The 24,350-nt window shown below is 57.9% G+C and overlaps 1 protein-coding gene across 1 annotated transcript in view; it reads left to right on the top strand.

Moving 5' to 3' along the window:
* Positions 1 to 225: 225 nt before the first annotated feature.
* The window catches only part of FOXD2 (forkhead box D2), a 276,996-nt gene continuing 252,871 nt past the window's right edge, over positions 226 to 24,350 (top strand). Inside the window, 3 exon segments of the mRNA XM_075424537.1 lie at positions 226 to 1,131; positions 1,134 to 1,176; positions 1,211 to 1,830. Coding sequence (XP_075280652.1) covers positions 354 to 1,131; positions 1,134 to 1,176; positions 1,211 to 1,688 — 1,299 coding nt within the window. The 5' untranslated portion in view covers positions 226 to 353 and the 3' untranslated portion in view covers positions 1,689 to 1,830.

Genomic DNA, 24,350 nt, shown 5'->3' with positions numbered 1-24,350 from the left:
CCCCTCCCTCTTCCCCCGCCCCTCCTTCCCCCCCCCCGCCAAGGAGCCGCCGCACCCCCCCCCCTTTTATTATCATTATTACTATTATTTATTATCACTGCTTCCAAGCTTCCCCGCCCGGCCTCCGGGCGTCCCGTCCTCCCCGTCCCTCCGCCCCCGCCCCTCCCTCCGCAGCCACCACCCCCCGGCCCCGGCAGCAGCGGCGGAGAGCGGGGAGCGGAGCGGCGGGGCGCGGAGTCCCAGCCCTCCGGTAACGGCCCCGGGCCCATCCCGGGAGCCGCCGCTAGGTGGGGGGGGGGGGGGGAAGAGCGGGGAGGGGGGAGCCCGGCCCCGGCCGCCCCGGTCGCACAACAATGACTTTGGGCAGCAGCGGCGGCGGCTGCGGGATCATGTCCGAGCGCTCCCCGGAGGAAGAGCCGCTCTCCGAGGTGGAGGACGCGGATATCGACGTGGTGGGCCCGCCCCAGGATGGGGGCAAGTACAGCGAGGACGAGGAGGAGGAGGAGGAAGACGAGGAGGAGGAGGAGGACGACGACGACGGGGACCCGCTGGGGCTCGCCCTGCCGCGGAGCGGGGCCGCCAAGGCGCGCATGGGGGGGTCCCCGGAGCGGCTCTCCCCCGCCGGCGGCGCGGAGCCGGCCTGCGCCCGCGGTGCCGCGCCCGGGGAGAAGGCGGCGGCGGGCGGCGGGGGGGGGAAGAACCCGCTGGTGAAGCCGCCCTACTCCTACATCGCACTCATCACCATGGCCATCCTGCAGAGCCCCAAGAAGCGGCTGACGCTGAGCGAGATCTGCGAGTTCATCAGCGGGCGCTTCCCCTACTACCGGGAGAAGTTCCCCGCCTGGCAGAACAGCATCCGCCACAACCTCTCCCTCAACGACTGCTTCGTCAAGATCCCCCGGGAGCCCGGCAACCCCGGCAAGGGCAACTACTGGACGCTGGACCCGGAGTCCGCCGACATGTTCGACAACGGGAGCTTCCTGCGGCGGAGGAAGCGCTTCAAGCGGCAGCAGCAGCTTCACCCTCCGCACCCCGAGCTGCTGCTGCGGGCCGGGGCCGCCGACCCCGCCGCCTTCCTGCCCGGCTTCGCCTACGGACCCTACGGCTACAACTACGGCCTGCAGCTCCAGGGCTACCCCCACCACCACCACCACCACCCCGGCGGAGGAGCAGCAGGAGGAGGCGGAGGAGGAGGCGGCGGCGCTGCCGCGGGAGCCTTCCCCTTCCCGGCGCCGCACTGCCCGTTACCGGCCCCGCCGCCTCCCGCCGCCGCCTCCGTCTTCTCCGCCGCCTCGGGGCTGCCCTCCTTCCTGGGGGGCGAGCTGAACTGCAGGAAGCCCTTCTACCACCCCCAGCTGAGCCCCACCACCCTGCCCGCCGCCCTGCTCCAGACCCTGAAGCCGGACCCCTCTCCCTCCTCCGCCACCAGCCACCCCTCCCGGCCCTCTTTTTCGATAGACAACATCATCGGGGGGGCCGTGCCCCCGCCGCCCAGCACCAACCCCAGCGCCGCGCCCGCCGCGCCCTACCCCGCCGGCCAGGCGGGCCCCCCGGCGCAGGTCCTGGCCGTGCTCAGCCCCGCCTTGGCCCCGGCGCAGCCCCAGGTCAGCCTGGCACCCGAGCCGCTCCTCCAGCCGGCCCAGAACTTTGCCAGTAAAATCACAACCCTCGGCAGCTGTCATTTTTAAAGTGTGCGGGGGATGGCGGGGAGGGGGGGGGGGGGGGGGAGTCGCGAAGCAAACGGCCCCTTCCCAGCTCCCCCCCCCTTCCTCCGAAACTGCTCCCCTTCCCTCTCCCGGTCCCCCCCATCTCCTCCCGTTGTGTTTTAAGGTAGGAAATATTTCCTCTTTTTTTTTTTTTTTTTTTTTTTTTTAATTTTTACTTTATTTCCAGGCTCTGTGGCATCCAGATCTGTTTGTGTCTCTTTGCTCGGGGTGGGGGGGGAGAAAAAAAAATTAAACAAATCGTAAGGGCGGGCGGGAGGGGGGGGAAGAATAACAGAATTTGGTCCCGCAAGCGCCAAAGCGTATTTATAAAGCGGCCGTAACGTAAGCTGGGACTTGGGCTGGTTGAACACACAACGTCTTGCGGCGGGTGATGGGGGGGGGTGGTGTTATGTTAAGAAAGAAACGGTCTCAGGGTCGGAAATGTTTCCTTTGAGAGGTGCGGGTTTTCCGCGGGAGTCCCCCGCATGGCCCAGGGAACAGCCCGCCTGCCTTCCTGCCGGTCTCCCTCCCGGGCGGCTCTGCCGTGTGTCCGCCTCTCCCCGGCTCTCAGAGAAAACCTTCTAACGGCTCGATCTTATTTTTAGTTTCTTTGAAGCTTCGGGTTTGATTTTAAAAGGCACTGTTTAAGGTTTCTTTATTTTTAAGAAGAAGAAAAGTCGGTGAAACTCAGGACTGCGGTTTATTTTTTCTTTTTTTTTTCTTTTTTTATTTTTTTTTTTTTCAATGAGACATTCAAATGCACGTTTAAAAGCAAATCCGATCCGTCAGGAAGTTTGGAGAATTCCCATATTATTTTTTTTTTAAATCCCCCTTTTCCCACCCCCTCCGTGCGTGGGTTTTTTGGTGTATTGGTAATTATTTGTATATAGATTATTCGGGAGCTAATGAGCGGAGTCCAGTTAACTCCTCACTGGTTGTGCATCCGTCATATCTATTTTATTGAGAGAATCTGTGAATAATTTGATGTGGAAAAGGCAACGGAATTTTGTCCACCGTCGGTGTAAATTAATAAATGTTTGTGACCTGGTTAAAAATAATAATAATAACAATCCCAATGGTTCTTTGCGATGTCCTTTGTCACGCTGCGAGCCGAGAGCCCCGCTCGGGCCTCGGGGAAGCGAGCGGCTCCCACCCCCGGGCTGCCCGCGCTGGGCCGGCCGCGGGGCTTCGCGGGGACGAGACACCTCACCCCCCCGCGGCCGGGCCCGCAGCTTGTCCCGCCAGCGGTGCCTCCCCCGGCCCCTGCCCCGGCCGGGCGGGGGGGGTATGTGTGTGTGTCCCGCTTCGGGTCCGCGGGCCGGCAAGGGAAAGGACCCCCAGGATGATATTTTTTTGTCAATTCATTTTTCAATTTCTTTGTTTGCTTTTTGGTGTCCCCCCTCCCCCCAAAAAAATCCCCTCTGCCTGTTTCCAGGGGGAGGGAGTTTGGGGCCAGAAGAAAGGGTATCCCTCCTCTCCCCCCTCCGCTTCCCTTTATTTTGTTTGGAAAAGTTGACACATGAGAAAAGAAGTCGGAGGGTGTCCGTCCGTGTCGTCCCCCCCCCCCCCCCGCACACACGTCCCCCTCGGGCCTGCAGCATTTGAATGACCGAATGAAACTCGATCTCCGCCTAAACTTTGCAACAACTTACAAAGTCAATAAACATCTTTAAGCGCTCCCTTCTCCTCCAAACCTCTCCCCTCCCCCCCCCCCCGCCTTATTTATTTCAGGGACCAAACGTGGCTCTTCGGTTTGTCTGTTGGCAGGGACCCCGAGCTAAAGCGTCGAAGCCTTTCTGCCCGCGCAGCCAGCTGAAGGAGAAGGAGAAAAAGGAAAAAGCTGAGACGTACGAGGCAGGGAGCGGGGGACGGAGGAGCCGGTCCCCGGGCTTTGTGCGGGGCCCGCCGGGGAGCGGGCAGGAGCCGGGTGGTGTGCGCCGGCGGGCGGGGGGGGCGGTAGGACTTTCATTCCCCTTTCTCTCCCCCCGCCTCCTTATTTTCTATCCCCCCTCCTCTGCCCCTGTCTGTGCCACCTCGAACCTCCGCGCAGTTTGTTGATGTTGTTCCCGAGCGTGCCGCCTCCCCGCAGCGAGCGGTCTCACATCTCGCCTTCACACGCATTTGCTTTTGAAAAGCGATCTTCGTGTCCGGCACTTGGTTGTCTCCCTTTCATGTCCAGCTCCTACAAAAGGGGCTACAAGACTCGACATGGGAGAAAAGAGGAGGCCAATGAATCTATTTTCCAGATTGCCAAGCACATGGTTGGAAATTGAAGGGGCTTTTGTAGCATTTCCCCTTCCTCCCTCCCTCCCCGCTCCTTTTCTTTTGCTGGTGTGCAAATTGTTCAATTGCTCTGGCAGGGGTGTTCCTTGACAAGCTCATTACTAGAAGGTGCCAGACCCCTCCTCTCGCTCTCCCCCGAAGTCTTTGATGAAGTTAAAATGCGCTGATAGCCGCTCTCGGGGCTATCTTTGTTCAGCCCCCTTTAATAACCGAGCCTGCTTTCAGGGGACGGGAGCCGAGGGAAGAAAGCGATGTGAGGCGAGGCTGGGTGGTGGTTGTGTGTCTGGAAGCGGCGGGAGGGGGTTGATTTTAATATGAAGTAGCGAATTCTAATTTATTTTTTTAATTTTTTTTTTTTCCGCTGGTTGGTTTGCGAAGCGCGGGAGGAAAACGAGCCGAGGGTGCCGGGAGCGGAGCAGAAACAGCAGTCGGTGCCCGTGGGGGCCAGACAGCCCCCGCCGGGTGCAGGGGGGTTCTCCAAGTTGGTGGTCTCGGGGCTTGGAGGGATGGAGGGGGGGGGGTCCTCGCCGCAGGGAAGCGGTGTTTCCCCGGAGAGACACCCCCCCTTCCCCCACACGCTCAGGGCAGGGGGGGGGGGTCGGGGATTTGTGGGGCTGGGACACCTTTCCCCAGCTCCGTTCCCCTTCTTCTGCCTTACGGAGTCACTGCGGGTTTTTAAGCCGCAGTCGGCGGCCGGGATCGAAGCTGAGCTGATTTGGGAGCGGGGGGATTTTCCCCGCTCACCCCCCGCGGGAAGGGCCGCCGGGTTGGGCTGGGCTGGGCTCTCCCGGGCCTGCGGGCCCCGGCGCCGTTGGGCTGGGTTTTTTTTAGGTTTTTTTTTTTGGGGGGGAGGGATATCCCCAAGCGGCTCTGACTCTAGATTGTCCCCAACGTCTAAAATTCCCTCAAGCACCTGAGATTTTTCCGCGCCCCGGTGGAACTCACGCCGCCCGCAAATCTCTGCGCCGCTCGGGGGGGGGAGGGGGGATCGGCGGGGACCCCCCAGGAACCGGCTACCCCCCGCCGCCGGGGCGGGGAAGGGCTCTGGGGAGGCTCCTCCTGGGGCCGGGAACCCCCGGCCGGTCTCGGCTCGGGGGGTTAACGCGAAACCTCGCCTCGGCGAGGCCGGATGGATAATGGCTCCTAATTACGGGGCTGGCTGGCTCCACAGCCCCGATCTTCACGGGACATTATTTTTTAAGCGTTCAGCGAGGATCATTTTTCACGCCTCGCTGCCTAAAGGAGGGTTTTATTTATTTATTGTGGGGGGGGGGGGTGGCGGGGAGGACACCAACAATAACCCAGCACTGAAAGGAAAATAATTAGTTGTTGCAGTCCCTGATGGGAGTCCCTGGCCGAAAAGGCGACCCGGCGTTTCCCTCGCCTCTCGTCCGTAGGCGAATCCCCCCGGTTCTCGGTGTGGCTTTCGGTGGTCATTTCGCCAGCGTTAAACCCCGGACAGAGCCGGGCCGGCGGCGACCCCGCTCCCGCCGCGGGGCCCGATCCTTTCCCGCAGGCTCGGGGTTTGTTTTTTCACCTTCTCGCCGGGGGCTCGGCTCGGCGGCGGTTTCCGAGAGGGGCCGGGGGGGTGCGGGTTCCCCCGCCTTGCTTTGGCTTTGGTCAGACATCTGTGGAGCTGATCATTTCTTTTTATTTTTTTTTTTTTTTTAATGTTCCCCCACTCCTTTCCTTTCTACGTGTCGGATGAAGGGCTTGTAACAGAAACGCGAAACTCAGTATTTACTCCGCGGCGGTTTTCCGTGCGCGCACAGCGAGGAGGAAAACGGAGTTTCTCCCCGGGTTTATCGGAGCGGGCTAAAACGATCCCGCTCCGGACTGTCTCCGTCGGGACCGCAGCGGGGAGCCGGGGAACCGAATTTCTTTCTCTGCTTTCGCTGAGCTAAGCCGGTGTAAAAGCAGAGCGGGTCCCCAGGAAAGCAGCGAGCGGCCCTTCCCTCCCCGGCCGGGCTCCGACCCGCCGGCTGCGGGACCCCGGCCCACTCGGCCCTCGCCTCCCGCCTCCTCCCTCCCCCGGCACCTTCTGCTTTCCATTACTGCCCTTTGGAGAATTAGGAAAGGTCAAGATCTTATTCCTTTCCTCGGTAGCTTTTTGGTTTTCTCTTTCTAGTTCCTCGCAGCCCCGAACAAAAATAAATCAACCTGGATTATAGAAACCACCTTTACACGTCACGAGCATCCATTCCAACAGCTCGGCCCTTCCTCCGGGCCTGCCCCGGCCCTTCCCTGTCACTGCGCAAAAACTCCCGTTTTCACGGTGGATTAGGGATTTAATAATAACGCCCAGTCTCCCCGTGCCCCGGTGCCCGACCTGAAAAGACTTTCCTGCCTCGTAACTTTGGAAAATAACTGTCCTCCAGCGTCTTCTTTCCCTCCCCGTTTCCCTTTCGTTTCTTTCCTTTCCCGGCACAGAAAGTAGAGTAACGAGGGTTTATTTTTGTAACAAAAAAAACCATTTTGCGATCTGGGGAAGGCGGCAGGATCTGTCACAGTCGATACAGCCGCAGGAATATTGCCTTGAAAATTAAATTGGTGCTTTCGAAATCCTCCTCAGGATCTTCGCGGTAGGTCAGGGCCCCGCACTCGCCCATCCTTCTGTCTGTCGGGCCGGGAGAGGGGCCGGACTCGCGCTCTCCCCTCGCCTCCCGGGCCACGGCTCGCCTTTCCTCCCTCCTGCTCTTCCTCGCCTTTACTCTTGCTCGTCCTCTCTTTTTTCTTTCTTTTTCTGTATCTTCTCTCACTCTGCCCCTCTTCTTTCCTTCTTTCCTTCTTTCCTTCTTTCCTTCTTTCCTTCTTTCCTTCTTTCCTTCTTTCCTTCTTTCCTTCTTTCTCTTGTTCTTCTTTTCAGTCTTCTATTTACCTGTCTCATTTCCCCTTTCTCTGTCTTTGTTTTTCTCCCCCTTTCTCTCTTTCTCTCTCTGCCTCTCTTTCTCTCTCTGCCTCTCTTTTCTTTTCTTCCTCTTGATTTTTCTCTTTCCTCCTCTCATCTTTTCTTTTCTCTCTCTTTTGTCTCTTTTTCTCTTCTCTTTATTTTCTTTCTCTTTTTTTTTCTCCTTCTCCTTATTTTCGTCTTTCTTTTTCTCTCTCTGTATCTTTTTCTCTCTTTCTCCCTCTTTCCCTCTTCCTTTCTTCCTCCCTCTTTCTCTCCCTGTCGGCCTCTCCAGTCTCACCCACTTAATGTCTCCCGCACTCTCCCGCAGGTTTCCATCTCTGTCCAGACCCAGGGATCGCTCGCCCAGCCGCAGCGAGGGTGGGGGGTGGTGGTCTCCCCTCCTTTGAACCAGGGGAGACCCCCCCCCCCCGGCTCCGGGCTCGGCGGCTCCCCTGTCCGGGCCCGGAGCCCAGCACCCCGCAACACACCCCCGTACCCCCCCGCGTTCACCGGCCCGTCGGCGCGTTTACCGGGGGTGCGGGTCCGTGCGGGAGGCGGCGAACCAGGCCCAGGCGAGGTTGCGGGGGCGAGAGTCTGCCGGTCCCCGCTCCCCCCGGGCTCTCACGCGTCCCGTGCGGGACCAGTTCGCATTTTATTATATTATTAAAGAAGATGCAACTCGGCGCCCCAAGCCCGTGGCAGCAACAGGTGACAGGAGAAAAACCTTTCCCGGCAGGGTCTGATCGCGCGTTTCCAACCCTTCCTCATGGTTCCAACGCTGATGGTCTCCTCGGGTCCCGGGATGCTCCCGCCGAGGGACTCGGTACCGGCCGGCCCGGCCCCGCTGAGCAGCCGTTACCGAGCGCCCCGGCGGCCTCTCCCGGCCGCGGGCAGGCGGGATGCCCCTCGCTTCCCAGCCGCCGCGGCCGTTCCGAACCTCCCGCTGGGATCCGGATTCATCCGAGGTGTGGATGCGGAGTGAATCGTCACCGTTCGTCCTCCCGCGTGTCCGAAGCCGGGTCTTGTCAAACCGAACGAAAAGCTGGAGGGGGGGACACACTCTCCCCGTCGAGGGGTCGGGCGGGAGCCCGGAGGGTGCGATGGGTTTGCGTGTCGGTTCCTACGTGGGAGGCTTCGTGTCGGTGCGTCGGGACCTTCCTAATTCCCGGCTTGGTGGTGTTTCTCCCCCCTCCCCCGACTCTTGCTGGGTACCGAGGGTCCGGCTCCCTGTGGCAGAGTGACAGAGCAGGCGTTTTCGGGACAGTCCCTGTCCGTTTCGCTCGGATTTCGATCTCCCCGCTTTCGCTCGCTTTTTCCGTGAAATCGCCTCCCGCTTTCGTTAGCACCGGCGTTTCGAAACGAGTTAAACCAACGCGGGCGATTCCTTCCGCTCTCGCGAAAATTCCCCCACGCTCCGCTTTTCCCCGCCGAGGGAAGAGTCCTCGGACAGTCCGCGCAACCTGCGTGAGCCCCCGCTCCCCCTCCCACCCCCCCAGACCGCTCCTCCGCAGTGAGAGCCGCCTGCGGAGCACACGGCCGCCTCGAATCCCGGCTGGGCTCCCTGCAAAACCCGTGGGAATTGTTTCCCCACACCCGGGCGAGATTATCTGGGGTGCCCCTCATGGTGCACTCCCCTCCCCATCAGCCTTGGGCACAGGGAAAGGGGGGGACACAGGAGAAGAGCCCAGAGGGGAGCCGTGCGAGGGGTACCCCCGGCCGCTGGGCCGGACCCCCGGAGGGCCGGGGACGGAGGGGCCGCCGCTGTCGCTTTAAATTTAAACAAAGTAAGAGAAAAAGGAAAAATTCCCCCCGTCTGGGTATGGGGCCAGGGGCCGGCCAGACGGATCCCCTTCGCCTCGGCCCGCGGTCCCCCCCCCAGCCCCGAGGCAGGGCCTGGCGAGAGGCGAGGGGAGGGAGACCTGTGGCGGTGGGGGTCAGAGCTGGCCCCCCCCCTCCCGCCCGCAGAGCTCCTGGGATCTCCGCTTCCCGGGAGAGAGACGTGGCCGCAAAGCAGGGCGCTCTCCGGGAGGGCGGGGGTGCAGCGCCGAGCCCCCACCGCCGGCCGGGGGGTGGGGGAAGCCCCTTCCCTAGGCGAGCGGGGTCCTGGATCTGTGCCCCCCACCGCTAACCTCCCGAGATTTTACTGGGATTATTTCTGAAATGCCCCCCCCCCCCTTTTTTTTTTTCATTTTTATTTTTCCTATTTAATTACTTCGCTTGCAAAACCCGAGGCCGCTGCCACCTAACGCGGATCCCGGCACTGAAATCCACGTCTCCTCTGTGACTTACAACCCAAATCCCAGTCCCATGACCTTTCTCTTCCCCCCCCGCCCCGGGTCCCCCACCCTCGGTCATGTGGGACACGAGTAAATTTATCCACCCTGGTGGAAAGGCCTCCCTTCTGCAATTGCTGCGGAGAAGCCCGACACGTTTCACAAGGAGTATAATATCGTTTTCCCACCTTTCCCTCTCTCTTTCCCCTCTTCTTTGTAATTCGGTTTTAATTTGATTTTCTCCCCTGGCTCACAACGCTCCCATCTCCTCTCGGGCACGCTCCTGCTCTGTGTGTCTCTTTCAATAAGTCCCTGCCAAGAGGATCGCTTCAGAGGGACGTTTCTGACGGCTCTCCATCTCAGGAGACCGTCGGAAGGGGCATTTCTGGCCTCCCGGGAGCTGCGGCGAGCTGAGCCCCCGGCTGAGCCCCCGGCAGCCTCCCCTCGCCCCGGGGCTCCCCTCCCGCACCCCCCGCTTTCTGCCCCGAGGAGCTGGAGTCGTGGCTGGCGGCCGGGAGCCCCCCCCTTAAACCCGCGGGAGGGAAGACCCACCCGCGGCCGCCTCTCCGTCTCTCCCGGGGCTCCGGCCTGTCCTTGCCCCCCCCGCCCCGACCGCTCTTGCCGGCCCCAGCTCCTGGGGAGGGACCGCACCCTCGGGGAATCGCGGCTGGCGACCCCCCCCCCCCCCCGACCCGGTGTCCCCCCCGCCAGCGCAAATGCGTTTTCCAGCTGCAGCCGGAGGTGGGGGAACCTGTGGCCAGGCTGCGGGGGGGGGCGGGTGTCCAGTGTCCCCCCTCCCCATCTCTGCTGAGAGGTGGCTGGCGTTAGGAACGGGGTGCACCCGCCTCCCGGGGGGCTGCACAGGTTTTGCACGAAGGCGGCAGCTCCAGAGGGTCGTGCAGCCCCGCGGGAAGGGGGAGGGGGGCGCAGGGCCAAGGGGTGCCCCCCAGACCCTGCATCCCCGCAGCACCCATTGCAGCTCCGCCGTCGGAAGCCGCTCCGCCGCCCCAAACCGCGTGTGGACCGGCTGCGGGCGGCTCCGGTTCCGTTTGGACCGACCTCCCCCCCCCCCCCCTTTTTATGTTGTTTTGGCGCTGCCAGCCGTGGGCACGCTCCGGGGTCTGCCCGGGGGGGTTCACCCCAGTCGCAGGCCGGTGTCGGGCGCGTTGCGGTGGAGGAAAGGAAACCACGGCTCGGAGCGGAGCCGCCTGGGCTTTCCCCTCCGTCCGCGCCCGGCAAACTCCTGCCCACGGGCTCCCGCGGAAAAAGAATGGCGAAAAATCGGTAGAAACGACTCGTTTCCCGGCCCCGCTCAGGGATCGGGAAAGATGTTGGGGAAAGCGTCGCTGAAATCCCGGAGAGCCCGATTTCAGCCGCTGCTGTCGGCTGCCGGCGAGGAAAGACGGGCAGCACTTTCTCCCGTATAAAAAATACATGTATATGGGAGCCCCCCGCCAGATCCAGTCGATATTATATTCGATATTCCCAGAATTTTCCTTGTTGCTTTTGTAGGGTGTTCTTTGGACGCGGTGTTTTGGTTTTTTTTTTTATGTTCCCGGGATAGAACAGATGGGAAATATTCCTCGAGAGCGAAGGGTGTCTGGCGATGATAGCAAACCCTGGTCCTTGTTTTAAAACACCTTTTCTTGCGCCGAATTTCGAAGGGGAAAGTTAAAAACGCGGGAAAGCGGCGCGTCAGCGCCCATCAGCAATAATAAAGGCAAATCAATAGGAAACGAACTTTTCCCCGAAATCCGAGCGGCGAAAAGCGGGTTTGCAGCGCGGGGCCGGGCCGAGGGAGGGGGTCTCTCCGCCCGACCCGCAGCTGCCTCGCCGGGGGCTTCACAACCCGCAGGTCTGCACCGTTTGCACCGTTTGCCCCGCACCCGGGGCAGGGATCGCCCCTCGCTGCGCTTCACACCTGGGTGCCGGCGTCGTTCCCCGGGCTGCCCCGGCGGGAGAGGTGCGGGGCTTTTCGGGGCTGCTGCGGTTTTTTAAGGAGGGAGAATCACGGAGGGAGGGAGGACTGCGCCGACGGGGGGGGGGGGCGGGGGCTGCCTCCTCTATTTTAATGTCATTATAGTTGCCGTGGCAACCCATCGGATCACTCCTCCTGGAATGAACCTTGTGACAATGGCGGGTTTGAGAGAAATCGGTAAATGTGCAACCGAGGGACGCAGCTACATTACCGCGAACAACAGCGAGGGTTTAACATGTGACCCTTCCAATTAGACTGATGATACCTCGGTGCAGCTGCCTCCGCCGCGCTGCGGAGATGCGGCTGGTTGGGGGGTTTGGGGAGGGGTCCCGGGGCTGTTTGGGGGTACAGCTTGGTGGGGATGGGGCCGCAAGCCCGCACGCCTCTGCTCTCCCGGGGAGCCCTAGGAGGGGAACAGAATCTCCGCACCAGGACCGCAAATACGGTCCCAACCACTCCGGGAAAATAAACAAAAATAAAGAAAAAGCTTCTTCGGGGGAAGGTAGCGGGAGCTGGACATGCGGAGGGGCTGTGGCTGCGGGGCTGGCGAAGGAGGACCTGCCTGGGCGGTGGGCAGGAACCCCCCCGGAGCACACAGCCCCGGCGGCACATCTGTGGCACGGCTGCAGGGAGGAACAAAGAAAATCCGCCCCCCCCCCCCCCCCCCCCCCGCAAAAAAAACCCCCAACAAAACAGTTCGGAGCCTTAAAATATAGTTCAGAGAATTACAAGCAATCAGAGCTGCGGGGGTCAGCAGTGCAAACTTTTTAAGACTAATGTTTATTTAGAAAAGTGAGTGGTGTCTGCGTTGCTTTCCTAGTGCCCCGGCACAAAAGTCCTAATGGATTTTGCAGACTTTCCATCCCAAACTCCTGCCCAGGGCGCGGGGACCACCACCGACAGCAGCCCCGAGCCCCCCCTCGCAAAGGCACCGTTGCCACATGGGTTTAAACCGTCCCCCCCGTCCGCCCCCCGTCTTTCCATGAATCAGTGTCGAGTTTTGCGATATTTTCCGCACCCCCTCCCCAATTTCGCCGAGCTTTCGCGTTGGTTTGATGTAACCCGAACCCTCGGTAACACCGGGGAGGAGAGATCGGGGATGCGGACGGCGATTCCCCCCCCAGCCCCGTTCAGCCGCGGACGGCTGCGGTCCTGAAAGCAACGCGGGGGCTCAGCCAAGCTGGAAACCTCGTTAGGAGGAACCCGGGGACAGAAGCAGAAGCAGGCGCTGGCCGGTGGCCGTCGGGGGGGGACATGGCTGACAAACCCATTCCCCCCGTCTCACCCCCTCCCTGTTGCCCCCCCTCCAAGTCGCTCTCTCGGCTGCCCAGCCACACTGCTAGTCCCTGTGCTGTGCTGGGGGATTCTGCTGAGCCCACCCCAAAATTCGGGGGATTTGACTCAAGTCTCCATCTCGGGATGCTCCTTTTGTTCCCAGGACTGTGGAAATAAACTCGGCAACCCCCAAAATCTCGCACGTCTTTCGTGGCAGCCTTCCCTCCACTCTAAACAGGAGGTGAATCCAGGGAGAACCCAGACCTGGATCCCATTGGAAACCAGCAGCACCAGTGCTAGGGGCTTCCTAGCAGGGCTGGGAGAACTCAGCTGGGTTTAATTCCCCCCCCGCGTCAGCCCTGCCCTTGGCAGGTGGCAGGGGCCGGGAGGGCTGAGCAGGGCAGAGGGCTCAGCTCCCTTTCCCGTAAAGAACAGCAATTTCAGCCTGGGTGTGGACTGCAACAGCAGCAAACCCACCTCCTTCCCAGGGGCCCCAAGGGGAGGGCAGAGGTATGGGGGCTGCTGAGGAAAACGCCTGTGCTTACCCCCTCTTCACAGTCTGTGCTACAAACAGCCTTAGGGGCTTTCTATTTACTCTCTTTCTAAAAACAGACCCTTTTACTAGCCGCGAGCCCACCCGGCAGAGGGTGGTGTGCTGCTAAAATCTGCCTGTTCCTGGCAAAGGTGAGACCAGATCCAACTCACCCCCTAATCCCTGGGGGCTCACTGACCACCCTGGGACACCCCATCCCCTTTCCCATCCTCTGCAGGTCTCAGCAGGACAGAGAGTGCCACAGCAGAGGGAGAGGGTTAGCCTGGCCATGCTGGGTGAGCCTGGGGTCTGGGGGGGCTGCGTCCCCCCTAGTGTCCCCAGGGGATCCTGCTCAGCAGAGCACCAGCTGGGAAAGGGCTGGGTGTGGAGCCATGGGGCGTGAAGAGCCCCTTCTCTGGACTAGGGGGTATGAGGGCAGTGACACCCCTCTGTTCATTGGGTCCCCAGTATGGATGCACTGGGGAGCCCTTGGTGTGACTGGGATCAGCCGTGGGGCCTGATACTGTTGACCTTTCTCCTGTCATTGGGGTTCACAGCTCATCACTGGGGTGCCTGGGGAGGGTCTGCAGCAGGACAGTGCTCTCAGCAGTGGGATGTGCAGGACAGAAGCAAGGTGGGGGAGAGGAATGGGATGGGAGGGGGAGAGGGAGGGGCTGGATCCTGCTCCCTTGCCAGCTAAGCGACTGCCTTGTCCTGCTCTAGAAAGGTGAGCTCGGTTTAAGCCCTGCTTTGGTCTGTATAGGGAAAAAAAAGTAGCTCAAACACAAGCAGGCTGAACCAAGCAACGGCAGCTGAAGGTGCCTCTGGAAACACACACACACCCTGCTTAGGCCTGATCCTGCCTTCCCCTGGCCAAGTCAAACTCACGTGCTCAGCTCTGTCAGGACCAGGTCCAAGGCTGAGGACGTACGTAGCTGGAGCTGTGAGGCCGAGCGCGGCAGAGAGAGGACATCAGTGTTTATAAACTGCTGAAATGTGCCTGACACTTGAGGGAAGATCCTCTCTGCTCCCTCAAGGGCTTTCGTTTGAAGGGCTTGACTCTGCCCTCCAAGAAGCTGATAAGACCTCCCGGCTCCCATTATCTCCCCGAGGGCCCTGCATCCCCTCCTCAAAGCATGCTGAAGCACCTGGATGTGTCGATGTCTTTGCCTGGGGAATGGAGGGCCCTGGGCAGAACCTGGCACTTCGGTGTGGGGTTTGGCCTCCTGGTGCAAAGCTGGGCTGTGGGAAGGGGCTGGGTGGCACCAGCCCTTTTCTGTTCTGCATCCCTCCATCCCCCTTACAAAGCATGAATTCTGGGAACGCCGCGTTCAGATCCAGATTGGGAAAAATTGGGCTGAAATCTTTTGAATCCATTTGAAAAGGGGAGAGAGGGAGGGTGGGGAGAGGGACACGGCAAGGGGAAAGAGCTACAGCCTTGCTGGGACAAAGCTGATTTGGCTGGATCCCGTCCCTTTGTGGCTGTCATCTGTTGCTGTACCTAGGAGATGCTGCAAACCCTGTGCAGATGCAGCTCGGCCAAGCGAGAAGCACTCCCACGTCTGCTATCCTGACACCGCACCTTGCGCCCCAATTTAAATCAAAGCTGTACCTCTCCCTGGCAGGGAAGGGGTGGGAAATTCAAGCAGCTCCTCCTGCACCTATGTCCTGCTCCCCAGGACCTTGCTGGGGCAGAGGTGCGTGTGGCAGCGTGGATGAGGGTGGGTGATGATGTGGGTGCCAATGGGTGGCCCTGGGAGGCCAGAAGCAAGTGGAGCAGAGCCCCTCCATCCCCTGGGGGCTGGGGCCAGCCTAATGGTCCAGCGAGGCTTTTCATCTGCCTCCGCAATGTCAGCAGAGCACGAAGGCAGGGGAGATGTGAACCCCTCTGTTAATACATGTGTTTTAAATAACTGGTATTTTTATTTCTTCCCTTCGGTGTGGTGGGCTTGGCACTCAGCTATGTTTGCACAATTGTCCTGCCTGTACATTCTGTTGCCCAAGTAAGGAGAAAAAGCTCCCGTGTGTGATCTGGAGGTGTGCTTTGCTGGTTCTGACATGTAAATATTAATCAAGAAACAACACCAAAGAGACAAAAAACCCCCTTCTACCCTTGAATCCCTTCAGATCCCTTTATTGTCCTGGCAGTTGTTGCACTTGGACTGGCTTTTCGCTTTCTCCTCTCAGAGCGGCTGGCTCCAGCAACGGTCCCCAGATTCCTCAGCTATGTCCTACTGAGGGAAAACATTTATTGAAGTTTTCAGATTATTGGGGAAATACATATTTCTGCTTCTTCTCCAAACTCCACTGACATTTTTTCTAAGCCAGACCCGTGAGTTAGCGTGGGGGCAGGAGAGGTATCCTCTTGCTCTCCTCTCGCAGCTGATGCCTCCTCCATGAACTCTGAGTACACAGAAACACCACGGAGGGGGATTCCTGTCGTCACCATGTGCTTCATTGGTGGGCAATAGTGGTGGGTACGAGTGTAGTTTGTTTTCCATCGTAAAGCTGCACTTCAGCTCACTCACACCCCTGAAGAGACAGAGTACGGACACACACCTCCAGCTCCTCAGATAACCACGTCTCAGGTGACCTTCGCTGAGGCAGCACCAATGCCTCGGTGCTGCGCGGGAGGAAGCAGAAGAGCTGGGGCTATTTCAAGTGAGGAGGTCACAGAAGGAGAAAAGGTTCAGCATAAAGCTGCCCTCGCCTCACTGGCACAGACGCCTGTGACTGAACTGCGGGTACGACCCTGGGGTTGGGCCGTGCCCTTGACTGGAGCATCCCTCACTGCTCCTCACCCGCTGCCTGGCACTGCCTGGGAGCACAGTATGAGCCCGTGCTCACCTCCTGCCTCCCAGCACCCCAAGCAGGCTGGGGTGCTCAGCACCCACTGCGAAGCACCCTTGCCAGCCCGGGGTGCGGCTTGCTCCAGCTGTTCCTGCTGCAGGCTCTGCTTTGTCTGTGCAGGTGTGCGTGTGTGCCTGTGTGCAAGGGTGTACGTGTGTGTGCGCACGCGGGGAGGTCTCCCTTGGCAGCACAACGGAAGAGCAAAGTGTAAAACACTCCCGTTCTGGCTCTGCGGATAGATTGCCTACCAAGGGCTCTTCAACGCGAACGCGTGCCGCGAAGGCGCATGGCACTTCTGCGGGCGAACAATGGCGGGGGCTGAGTCACCGCACCGCCGAGAAGCGTCCCAGCGCTGCCTGTCAAGGGAAGGGGGCTAACGTTTTACCCCCGAGACAGCTTTTGTTAGTGAATTCCCAAGATCACTGTGGGATCAGGGGCACGGGAAAGAAGAGGAAAGGCAGAATCGGGATGGAATGCTCGGGCTCCGCGTCTGTGGGTCGGATGCAATAAGCAGATCTACGAGTGCTGCTGGTCCCTTTCCAGTTTCCACCCCAAATGCTGGGGCTGGGACCAGGGGGAGAGGGCACAGGGAGTTGCCCGGTGAAAGGACCAGGCAGCCTGTTTCACATGAAGAAGAGGAAACACCTTTTCACAGGGCACTCCACGAAACTCACTCTGCTGTGGCTCTCACTCTGCTGTGACTCTCACTCTACTGGCAGCTTCGCAGGTGGTAACTACTAAGTGCTCGGGTTTGCATGTGGCCTTCAGCTTCAGATGTCCTTTAAGCTTCGGCTGCCGGGGTGCAGCAGGGAGAGGATCGTTCCGTGCCTGCTGTTTCTGATGTTTTCTTTCTAAGCGTCCATCCCCAGCCGTTGCTGGAGAGGAGATACTGGGGCTTTGGAAGAAATCCCACAAATTTTCATGGAAGCAGAACGGCAGGAAGGCAAACAGGAAAAAAGAGGAGTAATATACTACTCTCGGGGGCACTGGCTGCATTTCTCTGTTTACTTTGCTGTGTTGTTTCCTTTTCCTCCAGCCACATACTACAGGATTATGGCAAATGAATTAAGGGATTAAATCATAAGGGAGAATTAGGATCCTGCTAATTTAGAAGCAAAAGCCCAGATGGGTTTATTGAACTCTAGATGATGCAACAGCTGCTTAGGTAGTGCTGTGGCTGTAGATCACAAGATAATTTAGGTTGGTAGGAACCTCTGAAAGTCTCTGGTCCAACAGCCCTCAAAACAGAGCCAACCTAGATCAGACTGCCCAGGGCTTTGTCCAGCCAAGTGTAGAATGTCTCCAAGGGTGGAGATTCCCCCACCTGTCTGGTCCCCCTGTGTTTAACCATCCTCAGGAATTTTGCTCCTAATGTCTGATCAAACCTTTCCCTTCTGCAACTTGTGTTCATTGCCTCTCCTTCTATCACTGTGCACCTTGGGTGGATGTCCAGGTGCATCAGGGACCTATTGAGGCCCTGCTGTACCTACCTTCTAAGCAGATTGTTAGGCACAAGCTTCAGAGATGCTCCTATATTAGATGGCAAGTTCTGGGCCTCCTGAGCCCCTTGGACTCTCCTCAAGTGAGCAGGCCTGGATGGGAGGTCTCACCTCTCCATGGTGTATCAGTACTGCTGCTGAATTTGTCTCACCTGTATAAGGACAGGGTGAGGATTTGCTATTGCTATGGCTGGAGATACCGCAAACAACATTCAAAGGTTGCTCCCGCAATCCATTTACAGGGTCATTCAGGTGATGGTGGGTCTGGTGAAAAAAGACATACAGTGGCCCTTGGTCTTCTGCTTCCAGCTGGGGAAACAAAGGCACAGATAAAAAAGATCACCTGCCCACCTTCATTGCTGGCAACTGAGCCAAGCAATTCCTTCTCCCCAGTACCCTGAGCACTCCTCCACACTGCCTGGGGTCACATAGCATGAAGCCTTGCTCAGCCATGGCTTTTGGTGACAGACTTACAGGTGGGAGGACCTCTTCCAGTGCATTTTGGCAGCTGGGAATCATCTCCGTGAAAGACGGAGCTGTGACATGTTTGGCTGTGCCTTGGAAAACAGAAAAGATCAGAGAAGAACAGAAAAAAGAAAAAAAATTGTCTACAACATCTTGACCTGTCCCTGCTGCTGGGGATGGGTGTGATGGCTTCTTCAGGGAGGAGGTAGCCTGGCCCCATGCAGCAGGGAAGGGAGAGGCAGAAGTCGTGAAATAGGGCTCTGTTTGGACCCAAATTCGATTTGCGTGGTTAAAACTTGTTGATCCCATACAAGGTTTTCCTGGCTGGGAGCTGAACTTGGTTCCACAGCCAAGCTTTTTCCTTTTCCAGAGTGTTCAGCATAAATCAGACTTTCACAGCCTCCTTTGAGTGGAAGGAGCAAGAAATCACGTTTTGTCTTCTGTCCAGGAGCTCTGGGAGAAAGGAGCTGTCAGAAACCAGCTCGGATCCTCTGACACGCGCTCTGTGCATCCTCGCTGCCTGGCTCTGCCTTTTCCCATCTGCTGTAACGACTCCATCAGCTCCTGTGCGCTGCCTTCCCCAGCCCAGATCCCAGCCAGGCTGACAGCTGAGTTGATCTGTGCCCCAAGCAAGGGACACCGTAACACCTTTTCGGCCAGGTTACTCTCTCTCCTGCCTCTCACCCAAGCCATTAAGTGGGTTTTAACGCAGATCCAGATCTGGCGTGGTGCCCTGCTGAGAGCACCTGCACCCCCCTGGTGTCATATCTTTAGGTTCTTTTTTTCTCTAGAGGATCAGCCTGGGGAAGTCACGCTCCCACATGCTTTTCTGTCTTGTCACTAGCCTCACTAGGAAATATTTTCCTAGTATCTACCTATAATTTCCCTTGCCGTGCCTTGTCTCCATTGCCTCTTGTGCACCTCCAGGAAGAGTGTGCCTCCATTTTCTCTATAACCACCCATTAGCCTTCTCCTCTGGATGAACAAGCCCAGCTCCTTCCATATCTTACAATTTGGCAGAGTACTGCTGATTATTCTTGTACTGTTTCATAAGCATATGGGGGAGAGGGGTGAGCTCCCACAAACGCTACAGGGGGCACCTACGCCCGAGCATCTCTCGGCAGGTGGGGAGGGCTTTTGTGGAGGTGGCTGCAGAAATCCTACCAGCACTTGCAGTGGAGTCAAGCAAGGGACCAAAAGCTTCATTGCTGATCCTGTTGAAACAGAGGGTTAAAACCTCTCTGCTGGAGCCATTCCCTGCTAGTGAGATCCATACAGTCCATTAAAATCAGGGATCTTATTATGGGCTATATAAAAAAGGTAAAGAGGAAATGAGAACCTTATGAAGGGTTTCTTAAGTGTGCAGATGGCCAGGGCATCTGAGGCCAAGAAAGCCTCTCCAACAGGCTTTTTCTGAACAGAACTGCTCACTTTGCAGGTTTTGCCTTCTTTCAAAAAGAGGTAAATAAGTGCAGGACAGATGTTTTCTGCACAGCTCACCCCTCCCTACCAGCCACCCTGTCCTCGGGCTGGAGAAACCGAGCCTAAACATGTGCCATGGTCTCAGGAGCACAGTCTCCTCTCCTCCTAGCACCAAATTCAGCCTTCAAATGCTCTTAGAGGTCGTACTCAGGTCTCTACCGAATCTAAAGGAGCTGACTGTGTTCACTGCCTCCCTCAGCCCAGTTGAAGACCAGTGAGCTATTTGAGTCTACTGAGTAGCATCAGGAGCACTGAGAGTCAGCCAAAACTGGGAATTCAGCCTTCCAGCAGTGGCACCGGGCCACTGCTCTGCTCAAGACAGCAGAAACCAGGGACCTAAAATACGGGATGGACTTTGGGTCTGTAGCAGAACCGGAAACCCCGGGAGTCCGGGCATCCATTTGCTTGCAATGACCACCTGCTAGGAGATTTTTTCCCTTTCTCCTCCTGTCCCCATCTGCTTTGCATGGCTGTGCTGCCACATGGCAGTGCCAGAGTGGGAGCAGGTCCTAGCACTGCTCTCTGAACCTGTAGGATCCTGTGGGACCAGTTGACCACCCTTTTGGATCCTGCTGGGCCCCCAAAGGGACTGCAGAGGCTGGAAGTGTCCCTGGAGCGTGATGCTTATTTACGCAGAAGTCTAATCTCTCTATAGAGCTGTAGGGGAGTGATCTTTGTCCCCCTATGCAGGCTAAGAGCAGAAGCACAGTGATGCTAAGCGACGTGACCGAGGTTGTGTGGACAACCTGTGGCAGAGAAAGAACGGCAGCCCAACAGTGTCGTGAGCCCTCATTACCACTGCTTGTCACTGCTGCTCGGTGGCAGAGCTCTGGTTGCCTCACCTCTCCAGCTGCCCAGCCAGCCAGGCCTGATCCTTTCTCCTTCAGACTCCCAAAATAAGACTTGCAAAGGCTGGAGTGTGGTTTCATTTTCACTAATAAATCCCCACTTGCACTTCAAGCTGCTGTGTCTTTTAAAACATTATCTGTGGCTCTGATTACAGTCCTGATGAAAGCAGGCCTGGCCCTATTAGTTTTCACAGCAAACAGCACTGCCACCTCCTGCTATCCTTCACGCACTCGGTGTAACCCAAGTTTCTCAGGAAAGGGAGGGGGCAAAAAAGGCATCTTGTAAAGTCAGCGTCTGTCTCCACCGTCACTTCAGACTGAGGACATTAAACACTTGAAATCCCCCCCTTGAAACAGGTTTGATTAGTCCATGCCATTTTAAAAATTATTTTTTCTTAAATTATTTTTAAATTGCTACCGACAACTAACTCTTGCTCTGCAACTCCAGCCCCTGCAAGCGGCTGCACCAAGCCAGGAATGCGATGGGCATGGGACGGGGAGAAGGGATACAGAATGTACTTAGGCAGTGATGAGCAATAACTGTGTTGTAGTGGTGTCTCCTCTTCATGGCTCGGAGAGGATATGGGTTTTTGGGGAGCTAAGTGCCCACAGCCAATCGGTGTGAAAATGCCACCCCATGGCAACGGGTTTGCTCTGGGTCGTTAACCCAGATTTGCAGATGGATAAACAGAGGCACAAAGGGGTTAATGATCTCTAGTGGGAGAAGATGGGGGGGAAAAAGAGAACTCTGTTCCAGAACTGGTGGGGTGAGCTTTTCAAACTCCTTCAGCTTTGTTTTGCCCCTCAGGCAATGCCTGGAGAGCTTTTTGGAAATGGATTTGTGGCAAAAGCAGGGAGATTGTGCTCAAACAGGCCTGCAGGCACCAAGCACAGGGAAGTGGGACCGTGTCAGAGAGGAAAGGAAAGAGAAATAGAGAAACAGGGAAAAGGAAGGGAAGGGAAGAAGGAGAAGAAAGGAAAGGAAAGGAAAGGGAAGGAAAGGAAAGGAAAGGAAAGGAAAGGAAAGGAAAGGAAAGGAAAGGAAAGGAAAGGAAAGGAAAGGAAAGGAAAGGAAAGGAAAGGAAAGGAAAGGAAAGGAAAGGAAAGGAAAGGAAAGGAAAGGAAAGGAAAGGAAAGGAAGACAGAAGGAGGAAGATAGTAACAAAAAGAAAAAGAGAAAGAGAAAAAAAAGGTGAGAATATGGAGGAAAGAGGGAAGAAGGTGAGGAAGCCCCTCTGCAGCTCCCAGGTGGCCGGGTGCCGGAGGGCCGTGCTGCCCCTCTGCTGCCCTGGGTCGCCCACCACTGCCTGTGCCCCAGCACGTTTCCTCCCCTGCGGAAGGGCTGGCTGCCCTGGCCGCCCCAAAGCCAAGGCCGGCAGCTGTTGGAGGGGCAGTGCTGGCTTGGCTCTGCTGCTGCCAGCGCGGAGCAGCCGGGAGAGGGTGGCAGGTGAGAGGCACAGCCATTACTACAACAGATGGGAGAGGCACGACATTAGATGGCAGGGCTATTATTTACTGAGTGCTCGTGTTTGTCATGGCTGAACATGACATCTTATTAAGGAGTCATGACACTGGGGGATTTTTTGAAGCGTGGGGGCCAAGAAGGCTAATGAACAGGGATAGCTCTAGGAATAGATGGAGGGTGGTGCCACTTTCAGGTCGCAGGCAAAGCTGACTAATGTTTCACCAACCCGGTTTCTGGGAGATCTCCAGGCTGTGGCACGTCTCCCTCGTGCTGTTTAGGGATGCATGCTCCTCGCTGTAGCCTGACAGTGCTGGCTCAGGTGGAAGTGGCTGTCTTGAGAGACCATGATGAAAAGGAGCAAAGCTCAAGCTGTGCTATAGAAAGGGTCCCACCTGTACCTAATACCCATGGACAGCCAAACACTGGTACTCCCGCAAACAAGGGCACGTGGCAGGGAACGGCTTCTGGACAGGTTTCCCCAAATCCCACCTTGCAGGGGGGTTGGAGGAGGGCTCTCAGGCAGCACATGTGATAGCTGGGGAAAGGCCAGACTGAAAGTAGGGCTATTTGGCCCGTTTTGTCCCCCCCCAGCCTGCCAGGGGCTCCACAAGCCTTGCCCTCCTTTGCCTGAAACAAGAGCTGCCTCCCTGCAGCTCCCATGCGCCGGCTCCTTATCGCTGACCCTCTCTGTCAGTGCGGATGCTTGACTAATGTTCCCTTGTAAAATGTTGTGTTAAGCACATTCCAGCCGCTGACATTAAATACTCAGGCCAGGGCAGCGCTCAGCCTCGGCGGACGGAGCGCTGAGCCAGCCCCGGCCACACGCCCGGTGCTGCCGTGGCCAAAACATTTGCCCCTCTCTGCCCCGTGTCCGCCTCTCCCCTGCGCTCCCTCCGGCACAGGCAGCGTGGGCAGCGGGGGAAGGAGGCAGCGGGCAGGACTGCGGCTATCTGGCAGATGAAATAATAATTACCCCAGCCGCCTCCCGGCCTGCCTCGCATTCCTCTGCGCTAACAGCTTGGCTTATTTTGTTTTCGTCCACAAATATTGACTCGCTGGGTTCTTTTCACCTCGTGCCTATTAAAAAGGCATTGCTCATAGTATTGTTATTGAATTTGTTCTACAGCTGCGAGAAACATCCAGTGGCTTCAAGGAATTCACTTGCGCCGCTAGCGCGGGCTCTAAGGGCTGTGTGCCCTCAACAGCCTCCGAAACTGCTTTACCTGCTGCTGTCAAGGGACAGAACCTGGGGCTGGCTCGGCAAGAGCATTGCCCAGCCTTCCCACCAAGGGGGACATCGGAGTGGTCCTGGGGATGAGGCTGCAGAGATGTGGCCTTGCTCCCGGTGAATGTTGCTTTGCTGCTCCATGCCTCAGTTTCACTGTTCAGCCTGGTGATTTCTGACCATTTTTGTAGTGCGGGGTGAGTGTTAATGAAAAGACGTGCAATCTAACAGGCTGACCTTTTGCTGCTGCAGCTTGCCCTTTTTATGTTCAGTTCAGCTAGAAAATGTTGGAGTTGTTTCCAGATGCCTTAACCTGGCTGGGGCAATAACTAGAAAAAACAAATCCCTTAATTTAGCACTGAACTAAATTATCTGGATAATTAACGAGCACGGCAGCAATGCTCACACAGCTCCAACCCTGAGAGTTTGGGGTCGTGGATGTGTTGGTGGTGGGGTTTGATGCCTCTCCCCCATGCAGGGGGGAGTTGGGGTGCAGGGGAGGGATGTGCAAGCTCTCCCCGCTTTCCGCTCGGTGTTCAGCTGAGGGCAGGGGCAGTGGGACAGCAGCCTGCTCGTGAGGAAAGCCCCTGTTTCGGCAGCTGTGCTCAGCTTTGGCATCTCTCCCAGAATAAAATCGACTGGCACCACATTCCCAGGGACTCCCCTCCGTCCCCAGCCACCCCTTCTGGCGAAATCCAAGGTACGCTGGCGCTCTGTCAGCTGATCTTACCTGATTCCCAAATCCCGAGATGGGGTGGGAATAGGTAATTGGGACAGATGAAAAAGGTTGCAGCATTAGCAGGCACCTGGGCGTGGGTGTCCTCATTGAAACCTCTCCCTGTCCCCTGGGAAGTGTCCCGATGCCCCCTTCTCCGTTGGAGAGCTGGCATAAGCCCATTCCTGTGGGCAGGCTGGGGTGTGGGCAGTGTTGGGTTCCTCTGTGTGTACATCTCCTATGGTCTCGGGGAGGGAATGAGCCAGGCGGTGAAGTCTGCAGACACGACAAGTGACAGGGCAGCCTTTCCTCCTGCCACCTGGTTTTGCTCATCTGCAGGACAACTGAATAGCAAATCTCTGGAAAAGGACTCCTGGTGCTGATCTGATGGACCAGCCCTTCCCACCCTCCAGCAGGACCCTTGGCTTGACTTCTTCACCCCTCTAACCTCCCTCCAGATGCCTTTTTAACCTCCCCCAGCATGAAAAGAGCCAGCAGGTGAAATCCCAGCTCGCTGCCCCTGCCTACACCCCAGTGACAGCTACCAGCCCCACGCGGGGGGCTGCTGCCGTCACAGGCATGGGGCAGAGCTGTGGCCCCCTCGGCAGAGGGATGCTGTTTCGGGGGGAGGGATGGGCTGCATGCCGGCTGCTTGTCCTCTGCCCAAAGGGGCCATACCTGCTGCTGCTGTGCCCTGCTCAACCCTCGCACTCACGGGGCTGCTGCGCTCAGGACTTCCCTGGCCCTGGCGTGGGGACAGCAAAGAGATGTTTAACCCTGCAGAGACACCTGGGAGCATGGCCTAGGCTTGGGACGTGGCAGTGGGCTCGGCAGGGGGAGAGGTCCATATGGAGGGGGTCAGCC

This window comes from Opisthocomus hoazin, chromosome 6 (genome assembly GCF_030867145.1).
Source record: "Opisthocomus hoazin isolate bOpiHoa1 chromosome 6, bOpiHoa1.hap1, whole genome shotgun sequence".
NCBI lineage: Eukaryota > Metazoa > Chordata > Aves > Opisthocomiformes > Opisthocomidae > Opisthocomus > Opisthocomus hoazin.
Note: the sequence above shows the minus strand (reverse complement) of the source record. Positions and strands in the feature narration are given on the sequence as shown.